This window comes from Syngnathoides biaculeatus, chromosome 20 (assembly GCF_019802595.1).
Source record: "Syngnathoides biaculeatus isolate LvHL_M chromosome 20, ASM1980259v1, whole genome shotgun sequence".
Lineage (NCBI taxonomy): Eukaryota > Metazoa > Chordata > Actinopteri > Syngnathiformes > Syngnathidae > Syngnathoides > Syngnathoides biaculeatus.
This window is the reverse complement of record NC_084659.1, coordinates 9,310,037-9,335,898: the sequence shown is the minus strand read 5'-3', so window position 1 is coordinate 9,335,898 and position 25,862 is coordinate 9,310,037. Positions and strand designations below refer to the sequence as shown.

At 43.4% G+C, this 25,862-nt stretch overlaps 2 protein-coding genes across 4 annotated transcripts; one reads left to right on the top strand and one right to left on the bottom strand.

Annotated features, from left to right (window-relative positions):
- Positions 1-1,015: 1,015 nt before the first annotated feature.
- sult4a1 (sulfotransferase family 4A, member 1) lies at positions 1,016-5,367 on the bottom strand. Of its 2 annotated transcripts, none has more exons than XM_061806973.1 (7): positions 5,120-5,367; positions 3,645-3,775; positions 3,139-3,219; positions 2,858-3,014; positions 2,647-2,741; positions 2,417-2,555; positions 1,016-1,431 (listed from the first exon to the last, which is right to left on the bottom strand). In XM_061806973.1, the coding sequence occupies exons 1-7, from the start codon at positions 5,286-5,288 to the stop codon at positions 1,295-1,297; spliced, it is 909 nt and encodes a 302-aa protein (XP_061662957.1). In that variant the 5' UTR covers positions 5,289-5,367; the 3' UTR covers positions 1,016-1,294. The 2 variants fall into 2 exon arrangements, with proteins under 2 accessions (XP_061662957.1, XP_061662959.1); XM_061806975.1 differs by having other exon boundaries at positions 2,858-2,984.
- A 901-nt stretch (positions 5,368-6,268) lies between these two features.
- Positions 6,269-25,159, top strand: ttll12 (tubulin tyrosine ligase-like family, member 12). 2 transcript variants are annotated; one of them, XM_061807346.1, is made up of 16 exons: positions 6,269-6,481; positions 7,807-7,952; positions 8,995-9,193; positions 10,700-10,859; positions 11,032-11,165; positions 13,099-13,175; positions 13,390-13,506; positions 14,960-15,148; positions 15,252-15,363; positions 15,480-15,631; positions 16,932-17,013; positions 18,225-18,293; positions 18,386-18,524; positions 18,666-20,385; positions 21,806-22,512; positions 24,298-25,159. In XM_061807346.1, the coding sequence occupies exons 1-14, from the start codon at positions 6,338-6,340 to the stop codon at positions 18,815-18,817; spliced, it is 1,872 nt and encodes a 623-aa protein (XP_061663330.1). In that variant the 5' UTR covers positions 6,269-6,337; the 3' UTR covers positions 18,818-20,385; positions 21,806-22,512; positions 24,298-25,159. The 2 variants fall into 2 exon arrangements, with proteins under 2 accessions (XP_061663330.1, XP_061663332.1); XM_061807348.1 differs by having other exon boundaries at positions 6,342-6,481; positions 7,193-7,952.
- Positions 25,160-25,862: the final 703 nt, after the last annotated feature.

Sequence of the window (25,862 nt, the reverse complement as noted above, 5' to 3'; positions counted from 1 at the left end):
TAATAGATATAGCGAATACCATTTCAGGAATTGTCCACCTCATACATGAAAAAAAATTGGGGTCAAAATAACCATCTTGTTTGAACCTCAGAAGTAAAGATGCAAATTTGTCCTCACTTCCCAAGATTGAACAAATATCCAATTTGACCATGAAAATAGTTTTTAAAAACAATGGTTATCGTTCTGTTGTTGCGTCTCAAAGGCAAGTGTCATGGCAGTCCCAGCCCGCTCTTAAAACCCGAACGGCACCAGAACGTGCATGGCAGCCTTTGAAAGGAGATAGCTGGCCTGCATCAATATTACCGCTAGATGGCAACCTTGTAATATTTCTCTCCTGAACTTTTGGCGAGAGGTCAGAGTAATGTCGTTGGGAATTCATATTTATCAATATATTAACATTGCAGACATCAACAATATCTTTCTGACAATTCGTAGTTACATTTTGAAGAGCTGCAATTGGTAATTAACGATATAATGCATGTATGATGCTTGAAAATATTCATAGTAAACAGCACAATGAAACGCCTGTGATGTGTTGAATGAAGGGGACAAATTTGTGAGCAATAAATCAATAAGCCAAGCCTTATCTGATGCCATTATTTCCATTTGAATTCACGTGAAAGATAATAAGAATGCAATAATAATCATAGTAGAATGTGTTGTTATGAATGTAATGTACACATTTCCCATATTTAAATGGACCTGGATAAGATGTGCAAACTGTAAATCCTTGTCTGTACTGTATTATGTACATGATATAATTATATAACATTGTATGTATTACAATATACATCTATGAATTGTCAATTGATATTTTTATTGTGAATGAGTGTGTAGCGGTTTTCGTGTTCCATTTCTAACTTCAATAGGAAGAATCAAACGAAAATATAACAGTAACAGCCATAACAATCAATAAATAAAATCATGGAACAATCCAGGAAAATCAGAAGATTGCATTTCAATAAGCAATCAATAAATTATACATTAATGACAGAACATTCTGACAGGGGTGATACTGCACATTCTGAAATATTGTAGATTTATATACATAATTTATACAATTAAACAATTTATACATGTGTTTATATGAAATGTCAAAATACTGTATGTATTAATTTTTTTGTATCATTTTCTTTTCGATTGACGTGATAAGAAATGCACTGTAGTCGTGTTTACTGGATGACACATACATGTCATTACATGTTACGCACACCAAAGTATTCACGGAATGGACAGACATTCTGTTGGGTCGAGCGGGAAGTGGTGCGGTAGTTGTTCGTTGGACTCGTGCGGACTACAGGGTGGGAACGGGCCGTTCTCCGAGGCAGAAATCAAAGTTCAGGTGGGAATTTCCCATCTTCTCTCTGTACACGGCATCAAATTTTTCATTCATTGACACGGTGAAGATGTCCTTCCACAGGCCGACGCGACCTGCAGGGAACAAAAATGAAATAAATCTGTTCAGGGGCGGTCAAAGGTTTGGACAGCATTAAGACACGATCCTTTTTCAGATTCCCCCCTGTCATAACTAGACCTCAAGTGTGGACCCAAATGGAGGACTCGGTAGACAGGGAGGCAGTTAAGGGAATGTCTTTATTCGTTCCAAGGTCGTAAGCCAGAGAGACCAGCAGTATCAGGAGCGTCAAGCTTACGGGGTTGTTCGGAGGACAGGCGAAGGTCGGGACACAGGGATTCAGGATCAGGAACAAGGAAGTGCGGGAACGAGGCATGGATGGCAACGATCTGGCAAAGCCAGACCATCCGCTGGGTCCTATATATACGAGGGTTAATTAAATTATCCCCGATGAGGCGCAGGTGTGCAGGGGACCTGCATCGCCAGGGCTGGGACCGGCGGGACCATGACAGTAACCCCCCCCCTACCCCCTCCCCAACCTCAACGGCCGGCTCCAGACGGCCCAGGAGCCTCAGGATGGGATGGGTGGAAGTCTCTGATAAGTCTAGCGTCCACAATAAAACCGGACGGGATCCAGGAACGTTCTTCTGGGCCAGATCGTTCTGTCACAACCAGAACTCTAGTGTGGACCCAAATGCACGACTCGGTTGACAGGGAGGCAGTTAAAGGAAGGTCTTTATTCGTTCCAAGGTCGTAAGCCGGAGAGTCAGTCAGAGAGAGCACCAGTTTCGAGAGCGTCAAACTTTCAGGGTTGGTCGGAGGACAGCCAAAGGTCTGTAAACCGGGATTCAGGATCAGGAACAAGGAACTATGGGAACGAGGCATGGATGGCAACGATCTGGCAAAGCCAGACCATCCGCTGGGTCCTATATATACTAGGATTAATTATCCCCGATGAGGCGCAGGTGCGCAGGGGATCTGCACAGCCAGGACCCCCAAAAAAGACTTGATTTCCAACCAGACGTGCTGTGTCCGGTTTTCGCTGCCATTTTTAATACTCACCCCTGCAAATGGACAGCGCCTCTGAGCTACAGCACTGCTCGATGAGCTGGTTGCAGCTCTCCACCATCGCCTCGTGCTGGACCTTGTCGCAGGATACCCCCAGGAACCAGGCCAACTGCTCCACCAACGCCCCGAGATCCTGAGGGTTGCAAGGAAAAGGACCGCGGGAAACGTGTGAAATGCCGAGGGAACAGACGAACGGCTCGCAGCCTTGTTGTTTGAAGTTTTACCTTGTACATGTCCTCATACTTCAAGAAGAGAACATTTGAGTCCATGCGATGTTCCCAGAATTCTAAAACGTGATCAAACCAGGAACCATATCCAACTACAGAACAGAGAGAAGATCTTTTTTTCTCGCAGAAGGCTACGGACAGAACAGTAACCGGAACGAAAACTGAACTTCTTAAAATGTGGTAACGATCTGGTCACCTGCGTACTTACGCTTGTCATTCATGAAGCGTTGGCAGAACTCTTGGAAGGTTCCTCGGTAGCTCATGGTCCTAAGAGATCGGTGGAACTCGAAGTAGGACACTACCAGGTCTTTAGGGTTACGAGCCATGTAAATTATCTGGAGGAAAACCATGTTCAACATGGTAACCTGTAATTGTAAGCGACTACATTTCCAAAGTAATCTTCTCAAACCCTGGTGTGTTGTTCAAGTTGGAAGATGTCTGTAGGATTCTACTTATTTTGCCCCAGAAGAAAAAAAAAATAAAACTGACCTTGGCCTCTCCGTTGTGCATTCCGGTCGGGAGGAATCGGTAAGGAAGGTGACTTTTGATGAGACGCGGGGATGTGAGCTCCTGAAGGAATAAAAACATTGTATTTGTAAGTTTTCATAGAAATCAACGATGATTAGGTTCTAATCGAGACTATATCGAGGCGATAATTGGCCTTGTCCTGGTCTGTGTTTTCCACCACGATCCGCCATTTTGCCTGTCTGTCATAGGCCACCGGCATGGGGGCGGACCAATCGCTTCACTTGGTTGTGAGAAGCGCTTTCGTGTCAGAAGGGGTGTGTTCATCTGAAGAATGTTAGACACCTGATAGTCTGGTAAACGTGCATAATAGTGTGTGTGTGTGCTCATGAGTGCGTTTCCCTGAACATAAATCTGACGAAAAGAGTAAATAAATTAAAGTGATCCGTCGCTTTCTTGTAGTCACTCCCAACCATGTGATTGACTGACCAGTTTTTCTCATAAGCAGCACATGTTTTGAAATACAGTACCTTGATGATGTCCAAGCCCGGTTGAGGGTACTCTAAAACAGGTAACTGTTCATCAATGTTCATAAGGCCAATTTCATCTGGGTCTGCTCCTTGACTCACAAGATACACAACCTCTTGAAGTAGACTGGTGCCTAAAATCACAAAGCCAAAACACGTTAAAAAGACAACAGCAGTTCTTGGCTTTCTTTTACACCTGAATAATTCTGTTGAAAGCTGCAGTAAGGTTTAAAAAGACGAACACAGAGACAAGACTTTTGTCAGTGGCTACAAGAAGGTGGTCAGTAACGTTCACCAATGACATGACAAATAAATAAAGGATGAACACGAGGCTGAACCCAAATTGCACGGCTCACAAGACCAGGTACAGGTACCCGTTTGCCTGGCAGCTCCATCCTCAGCACCATTCTACCAATATACTCACTCTCTCGCCTCCGAACACGTCCAAACCATCTAAGTCTTCTCTCTCGGACCTTGTCTCTAAAACATCCAACTTTGGTTGTCCCTCTAATGAACTCATTTCTAATCCTATCCTACCTGTTCACACCAAGCGAAAACCTCAACATCTTCATTTCTGCCACCTCCATTTCTGCTTCCTGTTGTTTCTTCAGTGCCACCGTCTCTAATCCGTACATCACGGCCGGCCTCGCCACTGTTTTATAGACTTTGCCCGTCATCCTAGCGGAGACTCTTCTGTCACATAGAACACCAGACACCTTCCGCCAACTGTTCCAGCCTGCTTGGACCCGTTTCTTCACTTCCTTACCACACTCACCATTGCTCTGCATTGTTGACACCAAGTATTTGCAGTCGTCCACCCTCGCTATCTCTTCTCCCTGGAGCCTCACTCTTCCTACTCCGCACATATATTCTTTTTTAATTCGGCTAATCTTCATCCCTCTCCTTTCCAGTGCGTACCTCCATCTTTCTAATTGTTCCTCCACCTGCTCCCTGCTTTCACTGCAGATCACAATATCATCTGCGAACATCATCGTCCAAGGGGATTCCAGTCTAACCTCGTCTGTCAGCCTATCCATTACTACAACAAACAGGAAGGGGCTCAGCGCGGAGCCCTGATGCAGTCCCACCTCCACCTTAAATTCTTGTGACACACCTACGGCACATCTCACCGCTGTTCAGCTGCCCTCATACACATCCTGTATTATTCTAACATATTTCTCCGCCACACCGGACTTGCGCACACAGTACCACAGTTCCTCTCTCGGTAGTGTTGTCTGTCTCCATGTGACCGTTCCAGGGTGTGCTGCGCTTCCTGCCTAAAGATAGCTTGGATAGACCTCAGCCCTCCTGCGATCCTTGTGAGGATAAGCAGCTCCGAAAATAGATGGATAGATGGATGGATGGATGGATGGATAGAGTCAGGGGCGGTCAAAGAGTGTGAACTGTATTTTATTCGCGACTCCGGTTCTTTTTTAAAACAGAGGTGTGGCATGCATAACGGTGGATAAGACGTCTACCTGATTTTGGGTAGGTGATAATCCATATGTCGCTCCCTCTGAGGCAGAAGTTGGCAATATCCTCCATCTTTCCTCTGCAGAAAGGCGGCAACCGAATCCCATCAAACTCAAAGTATTTGCTCTCAAACTCAATCGGTGTGCTCGGAGTGTCCACTTCGCTCTCTGCCATCGTCGGGGGCGAAATTAGCTCGAAATTCCGGCTTCGGATGAAGGCGAGTGGCGCAAAAGGATGCTGCGTTCGATGTCGTTTGCAGAGCCCCACCGCCCCCCCCTCCTCCCACTTGCTTCCGGGGCTAATCGCATCCAAGAAAAGTGACGTAAGGCTTCTCATCATTGCTTTTGCCAGGCTCAAACATGCGTGAACCTGCGCATGTTCCACTCGGTACAGCAACACAAACAATATTAGAGTCACACACGTGGTTTAAAAAAAATAATCTACACCCACACAACGTTTTAAATTGCATTTTTAAAATGTTTTTGTATATAACAAGGTAATTCACGGTAATTACTCCGGATAAATGTGCACCAATTACACAAAAACTACCGTTTAAAAAAAAACATAACCCAAATACAGCTGTGATTTATAGATTTTTTTTCAAGTGTGATCCATATTTATGTAATTTTCTAAAAAAGTGTGACTACCATCTCAGATTTCAAGAATGATGCTGTGTTGGTGTTTACCTCAGATGGCAATGTTCAAGTGTTGAGAGCTGGTTAAAAAAAGTATATAATGTAAATATACAATAAAACACGCATGTTTTAAGGGTATGTTTATATACTATATATAAATGTATATCTGTGTGTGTGTGTGTGTGTGTACATTTCTATATGTATGGTTATATATCTATGGTAATAAATAATTCCCCGACCTCTGGAGCATAACAGTAAAATAACTACAGTGGAATACTACATTAAAAGAGAAAATTCCCCTCCTTCCCCGTTTTATGGTTTTGAGGAAAAGGTTCCATGTCAATATCGCTTGTTTATGCGAAAAAAAAGGAAATATCGTTATGAAATGACTAATTTACTACTTAATTTCATTGCCCACGGATTGTCTCAATATGGATTGTCGACCTTTCCAAGATGGCCACCTTGTAAGCGTGCAAGAGCAACGATCTATGCTACATCTATGACATATGGTGTGTTCTGTACAATGTCTATTGAACTCACTTCCGGGTCCCGGTTAAAGTTGGAGAAAAAAAATACAGTGCGATAAAAATGTCAGAAATTGCTGGCGAATTGTTAAAACGGGACGAAGATGAAGAATTCAAGACTTTCGTACTTTTGTATTACAACGCATTGCAGGGGTCAGGGATACCAGAAACCTACTGGAGGAGCCTACACCATAAAATCACCAACGAGGTCAGTTTTATGGCTTACGTGCCCACCCCCGGGCGTAACGTCAAATATGCATAATTTAAAGTCCACAACTGTATCTTGTTGGAGTTTTGTTTTCCTGTTTGAAATCAAATAGATACTGGGAATGGGAGATAAAAAAAAAACACGGTACACGTGAATATTGAGTGAAGCCAAGCTACAATAATAACAACACGAGTGCATAAATGTAGCTGGTTATGTTCCAATAAACTGAACAAAAGTAGCTACTAAAGATGTGTGGAGCCTCTAAAAGCTAAACATTTGTAAAATCTTTGGTTAATCATGCTTGTCATTGTCATCGCAATGGCAATATTGTTGTTAGTGACCTGAACCGTGTATATTTAAGTTTTGTGTTATTATTATTAATGTGTTCATCGTTCTAGCTTTAAAAAAATACGTAAATCACGGGTTATACACGTGTACTTGTGTGTACGCTACTCACTTGTCATGAAAGCGCACAGCCAAAGAAAGTTAAAATCTTCATCTAATCTTTAAATATTAAACCTTCACATGCGGAGTGAAATTCCATTCCATGCATAAATCACAACGAGGAAGCTATTCGGATAACAATGATACAAAAATTAGCATGAAACGTAACAAAAAAAAAAAAAAGATTAAAGCTCCACTGTCACGTTTATAAACATTCTAAAATAAATGCATCTATCCATTTTCTTTTTTGCCGCTCATCCTCACAAGGGTCGCAGGGAGTGCAGGACCTGATCCCAGCTGTCAAGGGGCAGGAGGCGGGGTTACACCCTGAACTGGTTGCAGGGCACATCGAGACAAACTCACAATCACACCTATGGGCAATTTAGAGTGTCCAATTAATGTTGCATGTTTTTGGGATGTAGGAGGAAACCGGAGTACCCGGAGGAAACCCACGCAGGTAAGGGGAGAATATGCAAACTCCCAACAGGTGAGTCGGGGATTGAACCCGGGACCTCAGAACTGTGAGGCCAATGCTTTACAAGCTGCTCCACCGTGCTGGCTAAAATAGATATCGGAATGAAAAATACATAAAACATTATTCACTTCAATGTCTATAGAAAAAAAATAGATATGAGCGGAGAGCGTGTCATCGTCGGCTCATCGGCGCCGGGCCGCTTTACGGCGTTGTCGTCACTCGCGGTTCAGTGCGCCATCGTCGGCGGCGTTGTTTATCGTTTTATTGTTCAACGCCGCAGGCGACGGCAGATTTCGCACCCCTGACTTACGTACTCAGATCTTTTGTTCTGTTCTGAGTGGATTATGCTAACTAAAGATTTACGCTGCTTTGTGTACAGAAATACTATCCATTTTTCACTTGACAGATTTTTGATGCTGGCGGTGTGTTCGGAATCATGCAAATGCACGAAAATGATGACGGTGCGAAGGAAGGGGACAAGCCGAGAACGGCGATCCGCTCCAGAGTGATCGTTACTTGCGAAAGTGGACTGCAAGCCTCGCAACCGACAAGGTAACGCTGACATGTTTTATTACTTGGGCTGCTCGCGATCAAATATTTTTAGAAATGATGATTCTGGGCGGCACGCTGGTGTTGACCTCACAGTTCTGTGGTCCTGGGTTCAATCTCGGACCCGCCTGCGTGGAGTTTGCATGTTCTCCCCGTGCCTAACTTGACAGCTGGGATAGGCTCCAGCACTCCCCGCACCCCTCCTGAGGATAAGCGGCGAAGAACGTGGATGGACGGATCATTATTCTATCGATTTAAGCTGTCGGATAATCAGATACAAATTTACTCTGCATTAATTTATTGCAAAATGTTTGAAGAGACACACATCATTAATATGATTATTATTACTAAATTATTATTATTATAATAGCAAGATAGAACAATCAATACAAATAAGTATGTGCTGTCACTGCTGGGCATGCCTTGGCCTCTTGGGGGCAGTGTGGTACATGCTTGGCGTTACACTACACTAAGTGGTAACAATTTAACTCGTTTTTTATAGTATCGTAACATTACGTTAGTCTGTATGTAGAATTTGTCAGTGAATATTCATTATTCATTGTTCATTAGTAGGTGTCAAACAAAAGGCCCGAGGGCCAGCTCTTGTCACGGACCTCCGGTGCGGGGCCGGACCCAAATCCAGGACTCCAAGACGGGGACATGATATTCGGCGTAGTTTTATTCAACCTGAGGTGGCACATAAACACTGTGACGAGGATAGCTCAACACTACACTATTTTCAGTGGTGGAGATTCCTACTGTCAGTTAATGCAACTCACAAACTCAGGGCACAAATACACAGTAGAGTTAAATTCCCAATGTGAAACAGTCGTGAGCAGTGACAGGTGTCGCCGCCCGGAGGAGTGGCCACGCCCCTCTTGGCCCGTCGATATGGCCCGTAAAAGATTATCATTTGCATCAACTTCCATGATTGTTGCTAAAATTAGTACTAAAATTTTAAATATATATAGCACAAGCATTTGTTTTGTTTTGTTTTTGTTTCACTTGAAATACATTTAACCCTCGTTGCGCGTTGTGTCTGCAGTATTTTCCTGGTGGACCATGCTTGGACATATCGTGTTGAGCATGCTCGTGAGCAGCTGGAGCAGATTCCCGGCCTGTTGCCCCGAATGGCCTCGCTCATGGGTTTGGACTTCAGTGAGAAGCACAGCGAAGCCGATAAAGTAGAGCTCGTGATGGACCACATGTGGATGTACAACCAAACCTATCAGCTTTCCCAAGGGGTATTTAGAAATCGTCATACCTTAATACCACACGTCACCGGTATTCCTTGCCGTCAATTCCTTCTTTTATATATCGTCACCCGGTTTGTCATGATGCAGTTCACCGCAAGTGACTACAGTAAAGCCTCGGTTCTCGAACGTCCCCGTTTTTGAACAAATCGGTTTTCGAGCAAAAATTTCGAGTTTTTTTTTGCTTCTGTTTTCGAACGAAAATCGGTACTCGAACCTGTATTGCGCGTGGCCAGACCAGTTGACCCACCCGCGACGTGTTTTCTTATTCTCAATTCGAACGCACCCCGGAAAAACCCCCCGAAATGACCAGCAACCAGCGCCTTTTGTTATTCTGTATAACGCAGCCTGTGTACACAGACGTGTCCCGTTAGTGACTGTTGCTTTACCTCTTATCAAGGACTACCGTATTAACACCCAATCATGGCTCCAAAAAAGGGAGGTTACTTGTTTAAAACGATTCTGCTCTTTTGTTAATAAAAAACGTTTACAAAGCTGGAGGCCGAGTAGCTACAGATACGGCAATGCGCTCCCAGCCTAGTGTAATCTACTTCTAAAGCATATATTTTAAGCAAAAAATAAATATATTTCTTCAATTATTTTATTATATAAAGTATTTCAACTATACATGTATTTATGCTATGCAGTTTATTGTCAGGAAAAGCTAAAAAAAAAAAATGTCACATTTTTTTTAGGCTTGGAACGCATTATTTCTTTTCCCATTGATTGTAATGGGAAATATTGATTCGTTTTTCAAAGAAATCACTTCTCGAACCGCCTTCTGGAACGGATCTTGGTCGTGAACCGAGGTTGTACTGTAGTATGATCATGTACTTAAGTATTCTGTCCTTGGGTAGCGTGCAGGCGGGAATGTCCAACGGAAGTTGCTCTTTGTTCTCCGTCAATACAGCCTAGATTAGCACAGACACAGTAATAAGATTACAAAAACAGTATGCATAATGAAAAATAAATAGGAATTTTAGAACTACATCGGGCCTCATTCACGAACAGATGAATACGCACATTTTAAATTTTATATATATATATATTTCTTAAATTATTTTATTATATAAAGTATTTCAACTATACATGTATTTCTACTATGCAATTTATTATCAGGAAAAGCTTTAAAAAATTACTTTAAAAAGCTGAATTTTTTAGCCTTGGAACGCATTATTTCTTTTTCCATTCATTGTAATGGGAAACATCGATTCGGTTTTCGAACAAATCCCTTTTCGAACCGTTATCTGGAAGGTGATTGTGGTCGAGAACCGAGTCATCTCTGTATTTCCAAACTTACTATTTGTAAAGGATGTTCCGAATAGAAACTTCCATCCAGAATATTTTCTATGATCTGATGTCATCGTGTCCAGTTCGTGAACTATGAACTACATAGGCTATGACTGACAAGACAACACATGCTTCGTAGCATGACTATATCAAATACATGCCTGAATTACTGTATTTGCTCTGTTCCTATTATGCTGTGATGTACAGTCCGCGGAGGAGAAGGTCCCAGTGTGGTACATCATGGACGAGTTCGGTTCCCAAGTCCGCCACTCCGACCAGCCCACCTGCGGCATGGCCCCCTTCTTCTTTGTCGACGCCCAGGCGGCCTACACTGTACTCTGGCCTCTCCAAGACCTGGAAAAGGGAGGTGATGGAAAACACACAGATGAAGGGGTGGAAAATAAGCAACGTTGTGTATCATAATTGGTTATGGATGGTGCGGTGGCGCTAAAGGAATTGTGCACCAATGCAGCCAGCACAAAAACCACATTGCCCCTTCTGAATTTGAGATTCTGATTCGGAATCATCTCATTTCACAGATGAAGCAACCCGTGACTTTGCATATGGTGAGTCAGATCCCATGGTCAGACGGTGCCGTTTGTTGCCGTGGATACCCGCGGAGCTGCGAGGGGTTTGTGAAAAAACCACAGAGCCAGCAGATGCGTACTATGAGGTGTGTATCAATACTGTGTTGATGCACAAAGCTTCTTACATTGTCAGATTCATGACACGTGCACACAGGGCAATGGTCTTTCAGCAACGTGCTTATGTTAGCGAATCGGAATTGATCATGAATTATGAATTCGGGGGCACCAAGCGGCAAGCCGGCGCAATGCTGCGATTTTTCATATCTGACGGAGGACAAGGTACCCAATGGGGAAAGGCTTGAGGGCCAGGTCGGGGATGAGGTCAGCCTCAAGTAGCTTATATTTGGCAGGGAAGGATTATAATCGGCGAAGCCTCATCCAAACTCGGTGTCAGACGAAGTGGCTGGAGAGAAACAACGAACTGGCAAATGCCGATGGACACATTTACCTCTTAAAGCGCCTCTCTCATGAAATGCACGATTTTTAGTATGTTATTAATGAAAAAAGGCAGCCAGAATGGACCCATCCGTTTAACATGATTTTGACGGGCATGGCTTTTTGTAAATCCCGGCGTGAAAATCCTCTCGAGGGATTTGTTTTGGAGAAGAAGCAGGAAGTGACGTTAGTAGCAGATGCCCACTCAGGCGGGTTCGTGTGTTTATAGCAGTTTTACCTGCGGGAAGGTAGCTCTTTGTTCCTTCGTGTTAGCCAAAATCCCAGCTCGTTGTATTGCCGGATAATGCTCAAATACTCGGGAGGGCGGATTCACTCGTCGTACTTTTCCAAAAGACCCGGTTCGTCGTGAAAAATGGATTGCACAAGTGCAAAGGACGAGATCTTAGTGGGTTCTAAATGACAGGTTGGTGTGTGTATACAGCTACTAAAAAAAATAGTTGGGGGGGGAGGACGTAATCATTTCAGATCGTAACAAAAGATCCGCATCCGTAACTCAGAGGTGCTAAATGTGTCAACGTGCCCGTCGGCTTCGGCCGGGGTGGCTCATCTACGCCGCGCGGAGTTGGATCTGACGGGGAGGTGGTTTGGCCGTGATCCGCATATCATCTAAATATGGCTCAACACAATAGGGTAATATTACCCCGGTCACTTCACTCGATTCTGAGATCTACTCTTCTTTGAAAAGAGCTTCTGTGTCCCATAAATAAATAAAGTAAAAATTTAAAAAAAAATAATAGTTGAGGGGGACCACATAATCCGTCTCATAAAGTTTTTTGTGTCACAGTTTATAGCATATGTTACGTGTGATTTTAGAATAAATACCCTTGGTCGAACCGGCAACATATAAAAAAGCACTTGCATTGCATTTAAGACAATTTAATTACACGATTCAATACAACACAAAACTATAAAATAGAAGTACGAAGACAGTAGTAATAGCGTATAACACGCGCTAACTAGACTTATAGTCACCAAACTCGAACAGCGAAAGCAGCAATCATAAAAAGCTCCGTCGTCCACGTCCGACGACGTAATCCTTCTTGTCAGAACCTAACAAAAGAACAAAAGATCCGCATCATAATAACTTCATAAAGTACGTAAGTCCGGGGTGCTAAATGTGTCGATGTTCGCGACTGCGGTGTTGTTGTTGTTCGCCGGCGTTATTCCCGACGCAGAGGTGGAACGGGCGGGGAGGAAAAAGGAGCTCTCCCCCACAACCGGGCACCGGTGTCTGGGCACCCCTGACGTACTTACTTCAGCCGGCATGGGTCCTCCTGAGTACGCTACATACACAAGACTTGTAAAAGTGTGAGGAAATCGAACAATTATAGGCTTGTCATTTTTAATATTTTATTGGGTTCCTTGTCCGTCTGTCGGGGTGTCTATTGTTAGCTAGAAGTGATCCGGATATCATCTAAATATGGCTCGAAACGATAGGGTAATATTGCCCCGGTCACTTCACTCGATTGAGAGAGTCAGGCCCAATGTAGTTCTCAAATTCCTATTTCTTTTCATAATGTAATAAATATGTAATTCTTACTATTGTGTCTGTGCTAACTCCAGGCTGTATTGAAGGAGAACAAAGAGCAACTTCCTGTGGACATTCACCCCTGCACAGTACCCAAGGACAGAATACTTAAGTACGTGATCATACTACAGTACAACCTTGGTTCACGACCACGATCCGTTCCAGAAAATGGTTCGAAAAGTGATTTGTTCGAAAACCGAATCGATGTTTCCCATTACAATGAATGGAAAAAGAAATAATACGTTCCAAGCCTTTTTTGATTTGTAAATCTCAAATGCGCCTTGCGTGTGGTTCATTTTCCGTTGTTTTTCAACTCCGTTTCCAAGGGTGTACTCCGAAATGTCCCAAGTGATTAACAACTTGACGGATTCACGTTTCCAGCTGGTAGAGGCTGAGGAGGAGGCGGATATCATTTGGAGCTTCGACCACATCAAAGACTACAGGTGAGGGCAATAATTGCACGCACACGCGACACGGAGTGGGTATACGGTAAGTTCATTTGATTTGTTGTCGTAATATCTAATATCTAATTGCGATGTTGTGAGTAGCACGTTGCAGCAAAAGGATGTGATTGGTGTAAGTTATCAGTAAAGAAAAGGTTAAACATACCGTAATTTCCGGCCTATAAGCTGGAACCTTTTTCACACCCTTTCAACCCTGCGGCTTATGCAGTGATGCAGCTAATTTGTCCATTTTTTCTAACGGCCGCAAGGGGGCACTCGAGCAGAAAAGGGAAGAGCGAAACCGGTGGAATATATGGGCCAAGGAAGTGACTTTTACCGGTATGTTTTTTTTTTTTTTAACTGGCCCTGTTAGCGCTGTGCTAGTGTTAGCGATGTGCTAGCATTTTGCTGCTATGTTACTGCCGTGTCTCAGTGATTTTTACCTGTATGTTTTTTTTTTAACCGTCCCTGTTAGCTCCGCACTAGTGTTAACAATGCACTAGCTGTTGCTGCTGTGTTACCGCCACGTCTCAGTGATTTAGGTATGTTTGTTTTTTTTTTTTAACCGGCCCTGTTAGCGCTGTGCTAGCCTTTGCGCTGTGCTAGCATGTTGCTGCTATGTTACTGCCGTGTCTCAGTGATTTTTACCTCTGTTTTTTTTTAACCGGCCCTGTTAGATCCGCCCTAGCGTTAGCATCGCACTAGCGGTTGCTGCTGTGTTACTGCCGCGTCTCAGTGATTTAGGTATGTTTGTTTTTTTTTTAACCGGCCCTGTTCATGCTACTGTGTTTTGGTTTGTTTTATCGGTATGTTTTTTTTTTTTTTTTTTTTTTTTTTTACCACCCCTGTTCATGGTACTGTGTTGTTGCTATGTTAAGCTAAGCTAAGATGTTAAAACTTTGAAAACTCTGCATATTGTCTCTCTTTGTAAATATCTCGTGTTTCAATGTGGGCATTTGCGGCTTTTACACAGGTGCGGCTTATGTACCAAATGGTATTTCCTTTCCAAATGTACTCTGCGCTCTGTAGGGCGGAAATTACGGTAGTTTTCAAGAAAACTGATAGAGCCTGGTCTGCCGTAGGGGTGGCCAAACATTTTCCCTGAGGGTCGCATAAAGAAAAATCAAAGGCTTTAATTCATGAAAAACACTAAAACCATTCCATCAACACTGATATTTTGGTATTATATTAACACATTACTGTAGTTATTTTGAAAAATCTGTCTCCTCCATGTTTCACAGTAGGAACAGTGTTCTTACCAATAACTTGTCCACATGCTGTGGAGTATTGATCAATTAAGTGAATCCTCGGAAAGATTCTGAAGTTGATTATTTTAGAAACCTTAGATTGTCCACTTGGGCCTTTTTATTTTCGGTTCTACTCCCGATTTTGCTGATTTCAAATCATCTCTTGCCGTCTCGGACTGTTCTTGTAAGACCTGACTTTCTGACAGGAAGCTCAGCGTGGAGCGACCCCGTGTCATGATTAATCAGTTTCCGTGTGAGAACCTCATCACGGTGAAGGATTGCCTCGCTGCCATGGCCCGGAGAGTGACGGATGGTTCCGGCGTGGTACCGAAGACCTTCAACCTCCAGACGGAGCTTCCGCAGTTCATAAGGCACTATCAAGATAGACAACAGAGGTAGTGGAGGACTGTCATTTTTCACAGTTAATCAAGGTGGCGCTGACATCATCACACGAAGATTATCGGTTTGCAAACAACCTGAGATATATTTTAATTTTAGGGGAGATGATAACCATTGGATATGTAAGCCCTGGAATTTGGCCCGTGGGATGGATATGCACATTACCAACAATCTGAACTACATCATCCGCCAGAGAGAGAGTACGCCAAAGGTATCGTTTGCCTAAAGTGGCAGTGAAAACAAACTGCTGCTTAACGCAAAGTATCTGTAGGATTTTGTTGAGGAAAAAAGTATGAAGGTATTTTTATTGTTGTTATTGTGCTTCAGGTTGTGTGTAAGTACATCGAGGATCCAGTGCTGTTCAACAGGGAGGACGTCGGACTGGTGAAGTTCGACATCCGCTACATGTTGATGTTGCGCTCCGTGAGCCCTCTGCGCCTCTATGCCTACAATGTCTTCTGGTTACGCTTTGCAAACAGGTATTGCACGATCATACAGTATATAGAAGAAATATACTCGCATATTTGTGCCTTAAAAGACGAGCATAATTTCCGGACTATAGAGCGCACCTGTTTATAAGCCTCACCCACTACATTTTGAAAGGAAAAAGCGTTTTGTACATACACAAGTCGCACTTGATTAAAAGCCGCATGTGCCCACATTGAAACACGAGATATTTGCAAAGAAAGACGGTACACAGAAAGAGTTTTTATAGTTTTAATAACATACCTTAGCTTTTCTTTCCATACAGTGCCTGTGGCGCGACAGTAACACAGCAGCAACATGCTAGCACAGCGCTAACAGGGCCGGTTAAAACATAAAAAACATACCGGTAAAAATCACTGGGACGCGACAGTAATACAGCAGCAGCATGCTAGCACAGCGCTAATTGGGCTGGTTAAAAAAAAACATAGCAGTGAAAATCACTGAGACGTGACAGTAACACAGCAGCAACACGTTAGCACAGCGCTAACGCTAGCACAGCGCTAACATGACCGGTTTAAAAAAAAAAAAAAAACATACAGGTAAAAATCACTGCGATGCGTCAGTAACACAGCAGCAACATGGTAGTACAGCGCTAACAAGTCCGGTTAAAAAAAAAAAACAGATACCGGTAAAAATCACTGAGACGCGGCAGCAACAGGTTAGCACAGCGCTAACAGGGCCTGTTAAACAAAAAACATATTCGTAAAACTCAATGAGACACAGCAGCAACACGCTAGCACAGCGCTAACAGGGCCAGTTAAGAAAAAAAAACATACCAGTAAAAATCACTGTGAGGCGGCAGTAACATAGCAGCAACACGCTAGCACAGTGCTAACAGGGCCAGTTAAAAATAAAGATACCGGTAAAAGTCACTTCTTCAGTACATATATTCCACCGGTCTCACTCTTACCTTTTACACTCGAGTGCCCCTTGCGGCCGTTATAAAAAAATGTACAAATTAGCTGCATCACTGCATAAGCCGCGGGCTTGAAAGCGTGTGAAAAAAGTCGCGGCTTAAAGGCCGGAAATGACGCTAAGTTTTAACAGACTTAATCGGGAGTAGCAGGTTTTTTTTTGGGTTCATGGCCTTAAAAAATGCTACATAATGAATGTGGAAAAAGAGCTTCAACACTTTAGTGTTAAGTTTACATTGCTGTGATCGTGTAATATTGCCAAAGAAGTGTAGTTACACATTTACTACTTGTAAACAGCGTCTTCCTTACATTCACCTCTATGGGCCGGACGAATATGGGCCAGATGCCTTCACTCACCTGTTTTTCTCAACCTCTTCAGACCGTTCTCCCTGGACCATTTCGATGACTACCAGAAACACTTTACTGTCATGAACTATACAGAGGGTGTGGCGCTCAAGCAGGTCCATATATAAAACGCTTTAAAGTCCCACTGACATGCCGATAAATATCGTCATGAAAAATACGTATAACATTATTCACTTCAATGTCTATACGAAAAAATAAATATGAGCGGAGAGCGCGTCATCCTTGCGCAAAGTTGCGGAAGTCTGACTGGAAACCGAAGTGGTAGCCGTATTCCCTGCGACGTCATCAGCAGACGTCATACCGGGACGTTCGCCATTGAAATCAGTGGCACCTGCTATGGGAGAGGAACAACAGAGATTTTCAGATTTTTCCGACGGCCCTTCTGACACAGAAGCTCTTTTCGAAGAAGAAAACATCTTACAATCGGGTGAAGTGACTGGGGAAATATTGCCCTATTGTTTCGAGCCATATTTAGATGATATGCGGATTACTTTTAACTAACAACAGACGTTGTATGTAGCGTACTGAGCCTCGAGCGACAACAACGCCGTGAAATGGGCTAGGGCGGCCACGACAAGCCACTGTGGCCCGTCGCGGCACCACCCCAGTAGCACGGCAATCACCCACGCCGGCCTGGCGCTCCGACAAGCCACCCTGGTGGTGCCGCGACGAGCCACCCCGGCGGCGCCGTAACAAGCCTTCCTGACCAAGCGCCGCGACAAGCCACCCCGGTGTTCCTGCGACAAGCCACCACGGCCTGGCGCTGCGACGCTGAAAGAAGGGTTACGTTCCCCCCTAACTATTTTTTTTTCGTAGCTCTTTCCACACCTACCTGTCATTTGGGACCCACAAAGCTCTCGTCCTTTGCACCTGTGCAATCCATTTTTCACGACGAACTGGGTCTTTTGGAAAAGTATGAAGAGGGAATCCATCCTCCCGAATGTTGGAGCAATGTCCGGCAATACTACGAGGCGGCATTTTGGCTAACACAAAGGAACGAAGAGCTACCTTCCCGCAGGTAAAACTGGTATAAACACGCAAACCCGCGTCTGCTGATTACATCACTTCCTGCTTCTTCTCCAAAACAAATCCCTCGAGAGGATTTTCATGACGGGAGTTACAAAAAGCCATACACGTCAAAATCATGCTCTGTGGTGAAAAAACGGATGGGTCCGTTCCGGCTCCCTTTTTTTTTAAACAGATTAAAAATCATGATTTTTGTGTCAGTGGGACTTTAAACAAAGTCATTTCTTGATTTTGTTAATGTTAGCTGCCATCAAAGTGATCCACTGGTCTCTGTGAGCAGGTTCACTATGACGAGTTCATCCCCATGTTTGAAAAACAGTACCCCGAGTATCCGTGGAGGGAAGTGGAAGTAAGTACAGATTCGGACCCTTTTTTTTTTCTTTTTTAAATACAACAGTGGCTAACAGTAGGTTTAAACATCTTTTTTTTTTCCTCCCCCAGGCTGACTTATTTAAAGCATTCAAGAAGCTCTTCGAGGCGGCTTCATCTCGACCTGCCCCGTACGGTATTTGCGCGTACCCGTCTTCCCGGGCTATCTACGCCGTAGACCTCATGCTGAAGTGGCGCACGGAGAACAACGGCAAGTACAGTACGCATAGAAATAGAAACGTCTTAAAGCGCAATTTGTCGGTCGCAATTTCAATCCAGTGAAAGAAAAGCACTGGCGTGTTATATAATATTAATAATAATAATAATTTGTCTCGTTTTAAATTCATGGCAGGTGAGCGTGTCATGGTTCCTCAGATTCTGGAGTTCAACTTCAGCCCAGACTGTACCCGGGCCTGCCTCTACCACCCAGACTTCTACAACCACATGTTCCAGATCCTGTTTTTGGACCAGCCCGAGGACTGCCCCGTTACGCAGATTGCGTGATCATTTCTTATCAATCATAATCAATACGTCCCCCCTTTCCTTTTCTTTGTTTTTTTTTATGGTACAGTTTTGGGAAAATAAAAAAGTATTCCGTTTTTAACAAAAGACCCGGTTCGTCGTGAAAAATGGATTGCACAGGTGTAAAGGACGAGAGCTTGGTGGGTTCCAAATGAAAGGTAGGTGTGTAAGGGGGGACATAATCCGTAAATCAGGGGTGCTAAATGTGTCGATGTGCGGATCGGAAGGCTTCCTTGCAGCAGCCGCTGAAGGACGGCCTCCGCAGGCCTCGTGGATCGCCACCGGCCTTGTCAACAACACGGCTTCGGCTGGGGTGGCTCGTCTCCGCACCAGAAGTGGATCGACGGGGAGGTGGTTTGACCACCGCGTCGTTATCGCTCGCAGGCACTGTTTTTATCACCGGCAAGCAGAGGTGGATCAGGCAAAAAGGTGGTTTGGCCAGATGGGGTTTGGCCGTGATCCGCATATCATCTAAATCTAGCTCGAAACGATGAGGTCACTTTACGCGGTTCTCTTCTTCGAAAAGAGTTTCCGTGTCAGATGGTGTTCGTCTCCCATAGTAGGTGGCACAGCGTCCTTTCACTGGTGTTGTTTTTATCACCTCCACGCAGAAGTGGATTGGGCGAGGGGGTGGTTTGGCCGTGATCCGCATATCATCTAAATGTGGGTCGAAACGATGAGATAATATTGTCCCAGTCGCTTTAGTCGGTTCTCTTCTTCGAAAAGAGCTTCCGTGTCAGAAGGTGTTCGTCTCCCGTAGTAGGTGCCACAGCGTGTTTTCATTGGCAAATGTCCCAGTGTGACGTCACGGGCAGGAGATGCAGCCAATATGGCGACCACTTCAATTTCAAATGAGACTTCCGCACTTTGCGCATGGATGACGCACTCTCCGCTCATATTTATTTTTTCGTATCAACACAGAAGTGAATAATCTTACATGTATTTTTCATTACAATATCTATTTTAGAATGTTTATAGGGATGACACTTTGGCTTTAAGCTAGTTTTAGTGATATAGTCCCGGCTAGTTAGCTTGACTTTGTTCTACAGAATTAGCAAATTATTCCAAACCCCACTGTCGCTTTCTTGAATTTCAGATGCAATTATATTGTGTAATTATTTCTAATTATACCTCTAATGTAGTTATTAGATTATGTCGCACGCACTACGACACAGGAAGTTTTTGAAGGGAATTTACATGAAGGGGCGGTGCTGCGACTAAAAAAAGAAAATGAAGAGATAACAATCCGCACCGTTTCAGAAAACCTGCTTGCTTAGTTTGGAGCCAGTGATCATTTAAAACGAATCCGTTTTACTTTCATCTTTCGAGAGGATATCAGATATCATCACTTCATTTATTACGAGGTGTATTATTATTATTATCGTTTATTACAGCAATTGACGAAGAGGGACCGAAGCTTCCGGTTTTGGATTTCTGAAATGAACACTGGATTAAATTGGAGCTGCACTGCAGGGAAACAAAGTGGTGATTTTACCTCTTTTTAGGTGAACCTCGGAGAGTATTTTTTTTTTTTTTTTTAAAGCTGCGCGGTAAGTCACCTTGTAGTTTTCATTGTGCTGTGAATGTTTCCAGCTCCCGTTCAGTTCCCGCCGTACATTTTCAATTTATAATTTTAGGAGTTATTAGCACAACTGACGACGTTAGAAACGACGATACGCTCTTATTACGTGTTTTGAAAAATAATATCGTTTGTGAATACGATAAGTGCGGAACGGCAGTCACGTGACCAAAGCCGGAAAAGAGGTTGGTGGACTTCCGGTTTGCGAGAGTATTACTGTATGCATTTTTTTTTATTATTATCAAAGTTTCAAAAATACCATTGGAAAGCTTGTCGAATGCAGATATAAAAAACAAACTTTACGTTAATTGTTTTAAATTAAGTCATTCCAGTCATCACGTGGAAAACCTAAGACAAAATCGGGGTAACAAAAATCTATAAAATTTGAAAACGAAAACGAATATTAAGTGTAATTTTATTTCCAAGCCTCCGTCTAGTGAAGCAATGAATAAATGTATAAATGAATTCATTTATGTTTTTGTGTGTCCTTTGACGTCGTACTGTATATATATATATATTTATTTATTTTTTGGACCTTTTCCCCCCTTTTTGAAAATCAATAAATTTCATTCGGGTGTTTTCTTCATCTTATTATATCTATAGGTTATACAGATATACTTTATTGTATTGATTGTTTACAATTGCGTTCCGTTTCTATGGGAGCAGCCCAAAACAAATGTGTACAACTAAGGCGGCACAATATTACAAAATATTAATTTTGTTGTTGTTCTTACCCTGCAATACACTCCAATATATATCGTGATGTGAAAATATATACACTATATTTCCCAAATTTATTCGCTCGCTCATGGTGTATAACGCAGGTGTCAAACTCAAGGCCCGGGGGCCAGATCTGGGCCGCTGTGTGATTTTATGTGGCCCGCGTAGGCAAATCCCATGTATTACCTTCTGTGATTTTTTTTTTGTTAAAATCTGTACCAAAATTTCAAATTGTCATATCATAAATGATAATATTGAGCTATTACAATCATATTTGTGTTATCAAACAACGATGATTGCAGTTTTCTTCACGACTAAATATTCCACAGTGGACCGCCAGCTGTAATTATAAAAATATGGACGCCTTATGACACTTATGTATTATTTCGCCGACTTCATTTTGCACACCCAGCACTGGAGACATTTTGGGATTAAAAGTGGGAAAAATATGTAGAATATTTTTTTTTTCTTAGAAACGATGACAACCTCAGATTGGATAATTGACGAGAATTAAAATCCTCATATCGGTAAAATTAATTGATTTTCAAAAGGTGACTGCCATGCCTTGTTGTGAATCAAATGATATTAAAATTATGTGCCGAATCACATTTGGGTCGTTATATCAGCCATCAACTAATCTCAGTTTCTCGTTTTTTTGTTTTTTTTTTTAGATATTTCACATAGAGTCGGCTTTCCACTCTATTTCACCTTAGAGCACGAAAGACATCTTGGATCCAATGATCGGTTCTGATAATTTAACGCGAAACCACAACGAAGCGAGTCCATGTTCTGGGAAGCCGAGCTCGGACCGTCCAGCGCGCCCCCAAAATTCTGCAACCCACCCTCAACGGGAGACGGCCGCAAGCGAGGAAAACATGGAACTGGTTCTCAGGCGCAGCTCTCACGAGCCGCAAATACGCTCCCGGGTCCCTGCGGGCGTCAAATCGCTCTTCAAGGCCAGATCTTCATCAGAGAACTTGCGTGGGAATCCCGGTCCAAATGCAGGACGCCACTCAGCTGTGCCGTTGGCTAGTCCGCCACACTGCTTTAAATTGTGGACTAAACCAAGCACAAAACCTTGACAGCGCAGGCAGTGCTGATTCAGCACTTTGTGTCCAGGCGGCAACCGTTGAGGATTTGCCCACCGGAAAACTGCAACCCCCAACAGACGATCAAATCCATACCCTGATTGCCGAGAGGCTCGCGTGCTTTCGGACCCAGAAGAACTTTGCGACCCGCGAGTCATTTGCGACAGAAAACAGAGGTGCGTGCGAAAGAGATGCAAAATGCTTGAATCGGAACAAAGGAAATGCTGACGGGATGCGTCCCGAACCCAACGACCATCTTGCTGAATCTGCATCAGAGAATCTTTCATCAGGTACTTAAGTCTCTAGAACACAGGTGTCAAACTCAAGGCTCGGGGGCCAGATGCGGCCCGCCACATCATTTTATGTGGCCCCGCGAGGGCAAATAATGTATGTAAACCTCCGTGATTCTTGTTCAAATCTGTTCCAAAATTTCAAATTGTCATATCTAAAATGCTGACGTTGAGGTATCGTAAGTGTAGTTGAAAAACCCGTTAGCCCTTGATTGCTGAATCCAAAAGTAATTCATAAATTTCACGTGTCAATACAGTGAGGGAGTCACTGATGGTGTAGTGGTACACACGCCTGCCTTTGCAGACAGTGTGGGTTCGATTCCCGCTCTGTGCTGGTGTCGATATCTGCCCGGCGACTGACTGCAGACCAGTTCAGGGTGTAGTCTGCCGTTTTGTCCAAAGCTAGCTGGGATAGACTCCAGCTTTCCCGCAACCCTTGTTGAGGATAAGTGGCTTGGATAATGACTTGACAATATGATGAGGCGATAAACGAGTTTTATGGTTTTACAGTCATAACAGCCCTCTGAGGGAAACCAGAACTACAATGTGGCCCGCGGCAAAAATGAGTTTGACACCCCTGCTCTAGAAAGTCAACCATTTTCTCAACAAATGACGACAAAAGATGATAAAGTGAGCAAAAACTTCACGGGGATCTACAATTTGATCAATAGCGGTCAAGACATGTCCCATCTTTAAAAATGAATTATTTTTACTCATATGAAAATTTAAGCTGTTGGCAAGTTGTAGTCCATCTAAAGGTCATACCGTAATTTCCGGCCTATAAGCCGCGACTTTTATTGCGATGATGCGGCTAATTTGTGCATTTTTTTTCTAACGGCCGCAAGGGGGCACTCGAGCGGAAAAGGTAAGAGTGAGACCGGTGGAATATGTGCGCCGAGGAAGTGACTTTTACCGGTCTGGCCCTGTTAGGGCCCTGTTACTGCCGTGTCTCACTGAATTTTACCGGTGTCTTTTTTTTTTTTTTAACTGGGCCTGTTAGCGCAGTGCTGGCATTAGCGCGGTGCAAGTATTAGCGTTAGTATACAACGTCATTTTTCATTTCCAGAGATAAAATTGTGCTAACGCTAGCACCGCACTAACAGGGCCAGTTTAAAAAAAACATACCAGTAAAAATCACCAAGACACGGGAGTAACACGCCAGCGCAGCGCTAACAGGGCCAGACCGGTAAAAGTCACTTCCTCGGCACCTATATTCCACCGGTCTCACTCTTCACCTTTTCCGCTCGAGTGCCCCTTTGCGGCCGTTAGAAAAAAAATGCACAAATTAGCCGCATCACTGCATGAGCCACAGAGTTGAAAGCTCGTGAAAAGAGTCGCATCTTATAGGGCGGAAATTACGGTATACGACTTCATTTTTCATTTCCAGATATAAATTGTGCTAACGCTAGCGCCATGCTAACGCTAGCGCCGTGCTAACGGGGCCGGTTAAAAAAAACCCAAAACATACCAGTAAAAATCACTAAGACACGGGAGTAACACGCCAGCGCAGCGCTAACAGGGCCAGACCGGTAAAAGTCACTTCCTCGGCACCTATATTCCACCGGTCTCACTCTTCACCTTTTCCGCTCGAGTGCCCCTTTGCGGCCGTTAGAAAAAAAATGCACAAATTAGCCGCATCACTGCATGAGCCACAGGTGTGAAAAAAAAGTCACGGCTTATAGGCCAGAAATTACGGTATTCGACTTCATTTTTCATTTCCAGAAATAACATTGTGTGAACATTGTGGCTTTAAATAAATTAACATCAATCTCTTTACTCCCTCAGAATCTCACCAAAATGCAACGGACGTGGTCTCCACCTGCTCAACGCATCAAGGAGACGACTCATCAAAAAATGTGGATTTCAACACGGCTGAAAATCGGGAATGCGCATTTCCAAAAGAGACAATCCGGGACAAGGACTCTGAAGACAGCTGCGATACGGACGATAGTTGCGATTACCCGACCGCGTCGGAACACAACTATTTGACCGTCTCAAAGCATTTGATTCCCTCGCTGCGGTATTCCAAGGACGACAATCCGGAAGGGAGCTATCGACGTAGGCCCAAAAGCAGAAAACCGAAAAACCTGGTGCGGACGCACAAACACGCCGGCTCGATAAATGCCCAACCCGAAGCTAGCAGCGTAGCTTACGATTCAAATGAAGTGCTGATACTCGATTCGTCGGAGGATGAACTGATGAATGAGCCGATTGCCGTTGGAAGGATCGTCATCTCCGACTCTGACACGGACGAAAAAGAACAACGCTGTAAACCATCAAAACGGAAAAAAATGATCTCATAAGTCCGATGGACACCCTTCTGGACTTTTTTATTCATCTCAAAATCATCACCGTTTTCATCACCATCCTGGGTTTTCCAACTACTGTCGATGTTAGGTAACACAAATATGGTACAATCCAAAAAATATGGCACAGATTTTAGCATGAATCGCGGACGTTGACACTTGGAATCATGTGGCGGGCCGGATCCGGCCCCCGGGCCTCGAGTTTCACACCTGTACGCTAAGTCTTTTAATGCGTAGAATGTAAGTTTTAATTACTGCTAAGATCCAGTTGATATGTTGTTCATTTTTGTCGTCTGCCTTAATTAGTCAAAAGTTAAAGTCCAATAAAAATCTTTCGGACAGTTCCCGTGTGAAATTTGGTAATGTCGGCTTTGTAGGGACCGAGTCATGCTAAAGGAATTGGTTCATCTCAACTTGGATTTGCTCATGATGTGATCATTTGCTGTGGGACTTCATTTTGAATTATTATTTTATTACTTTATCTTCTTTATTCTGGAGTCACAGCGACGTGAAACGAGGAAGTACAGTAAACACGTACACGTTGCAAGGATATTTTGTGTGCCACCACCACTAATCAAAACAAGTTTTTCTGGTCGTTCATGCTTTTGTGTGGAAATAGATTTATCGCTCACTTTCGCATTGTTTCATACGCATAGATGTCGTTCCCACTCTCCGTTACATATTTCAGGGTTATTATCTACAGCTATGCTGATTATGTATCTGTAATTGAGTTTTAAATCTTCAAAGTCTGCTGGATGTGACAAATTGATTTTATTTTTGAACCCTGTGAAATTTTAAGTGTTTTCTAAAAAAAATTAAATGACCTTTAAATGTGCAGTACGTTTTGATTGAATGATCACTTGGGCCCACTATGCTACTGTATTTTAATGATGGCCATTGTGCCGGTGTTTGGTGAGTTAAAATACTTTTATTTTATTTTTAATTTTTTTAGGTGGCACCTGGTGTAAAAAAAAAAAAAAAAAAAAACAACACACAAATGTCATTTTCAGCACTATAATAATTAATTTTCTCGGTCTATTCATG

What these genes read in the sequence shown, in the direction of transcription:
- sult4a1 (XM_061806973.1), bottom strand. Translation starts at nt 5,288, where the DNA reads ATGGCAGAGAGCGAAGTGGACACTCCGAGCACACCGATTGAGTTTGAG. An exon ending in CGGGCTTGGACATCATCAAG is followed by an intron (nt 3,220 to 3,644) that starts GTACTGTATTTC and finishes TTATTCCTTCAG; the next exon opens with GAGCTCACATCCCCGCGTCT. An exon ending in GGCGCTGTCCATTTGCAGGG is followed by an intron (nt 1,432 to 2,416) that starts GTGAGTATTAAA and finishes TGTTCCCTGCAG; the next exon opens with GTCGCGTCGGCCTGTGGAAG.
- ttll12 (XM_061807346.1), top strand. Translation starts at nt 6,338, where the DNA reads ATGTCAGAAATTGCTGGCGAATTGTTAAAACGGGACGAAGATGAAGAA. An exon ending in GACCACATCAAAGACTACAG is followed by an intron (nt 13,507 to 14,959) that starts GTGAGGGCAATA and finishes ACTTTCTGACAG; the next exon opens with GAAGCTCAGCGTGGAGCGAC. An exon ending in TATCAAGATAGACAACAGAG is followed by an intron (nt 15,149 to 15,251) that starts GTAGTGGAGGAC and finishes TTTTAATTTTAG; the next exon opens with GGGAGATGATAACCATTGGA.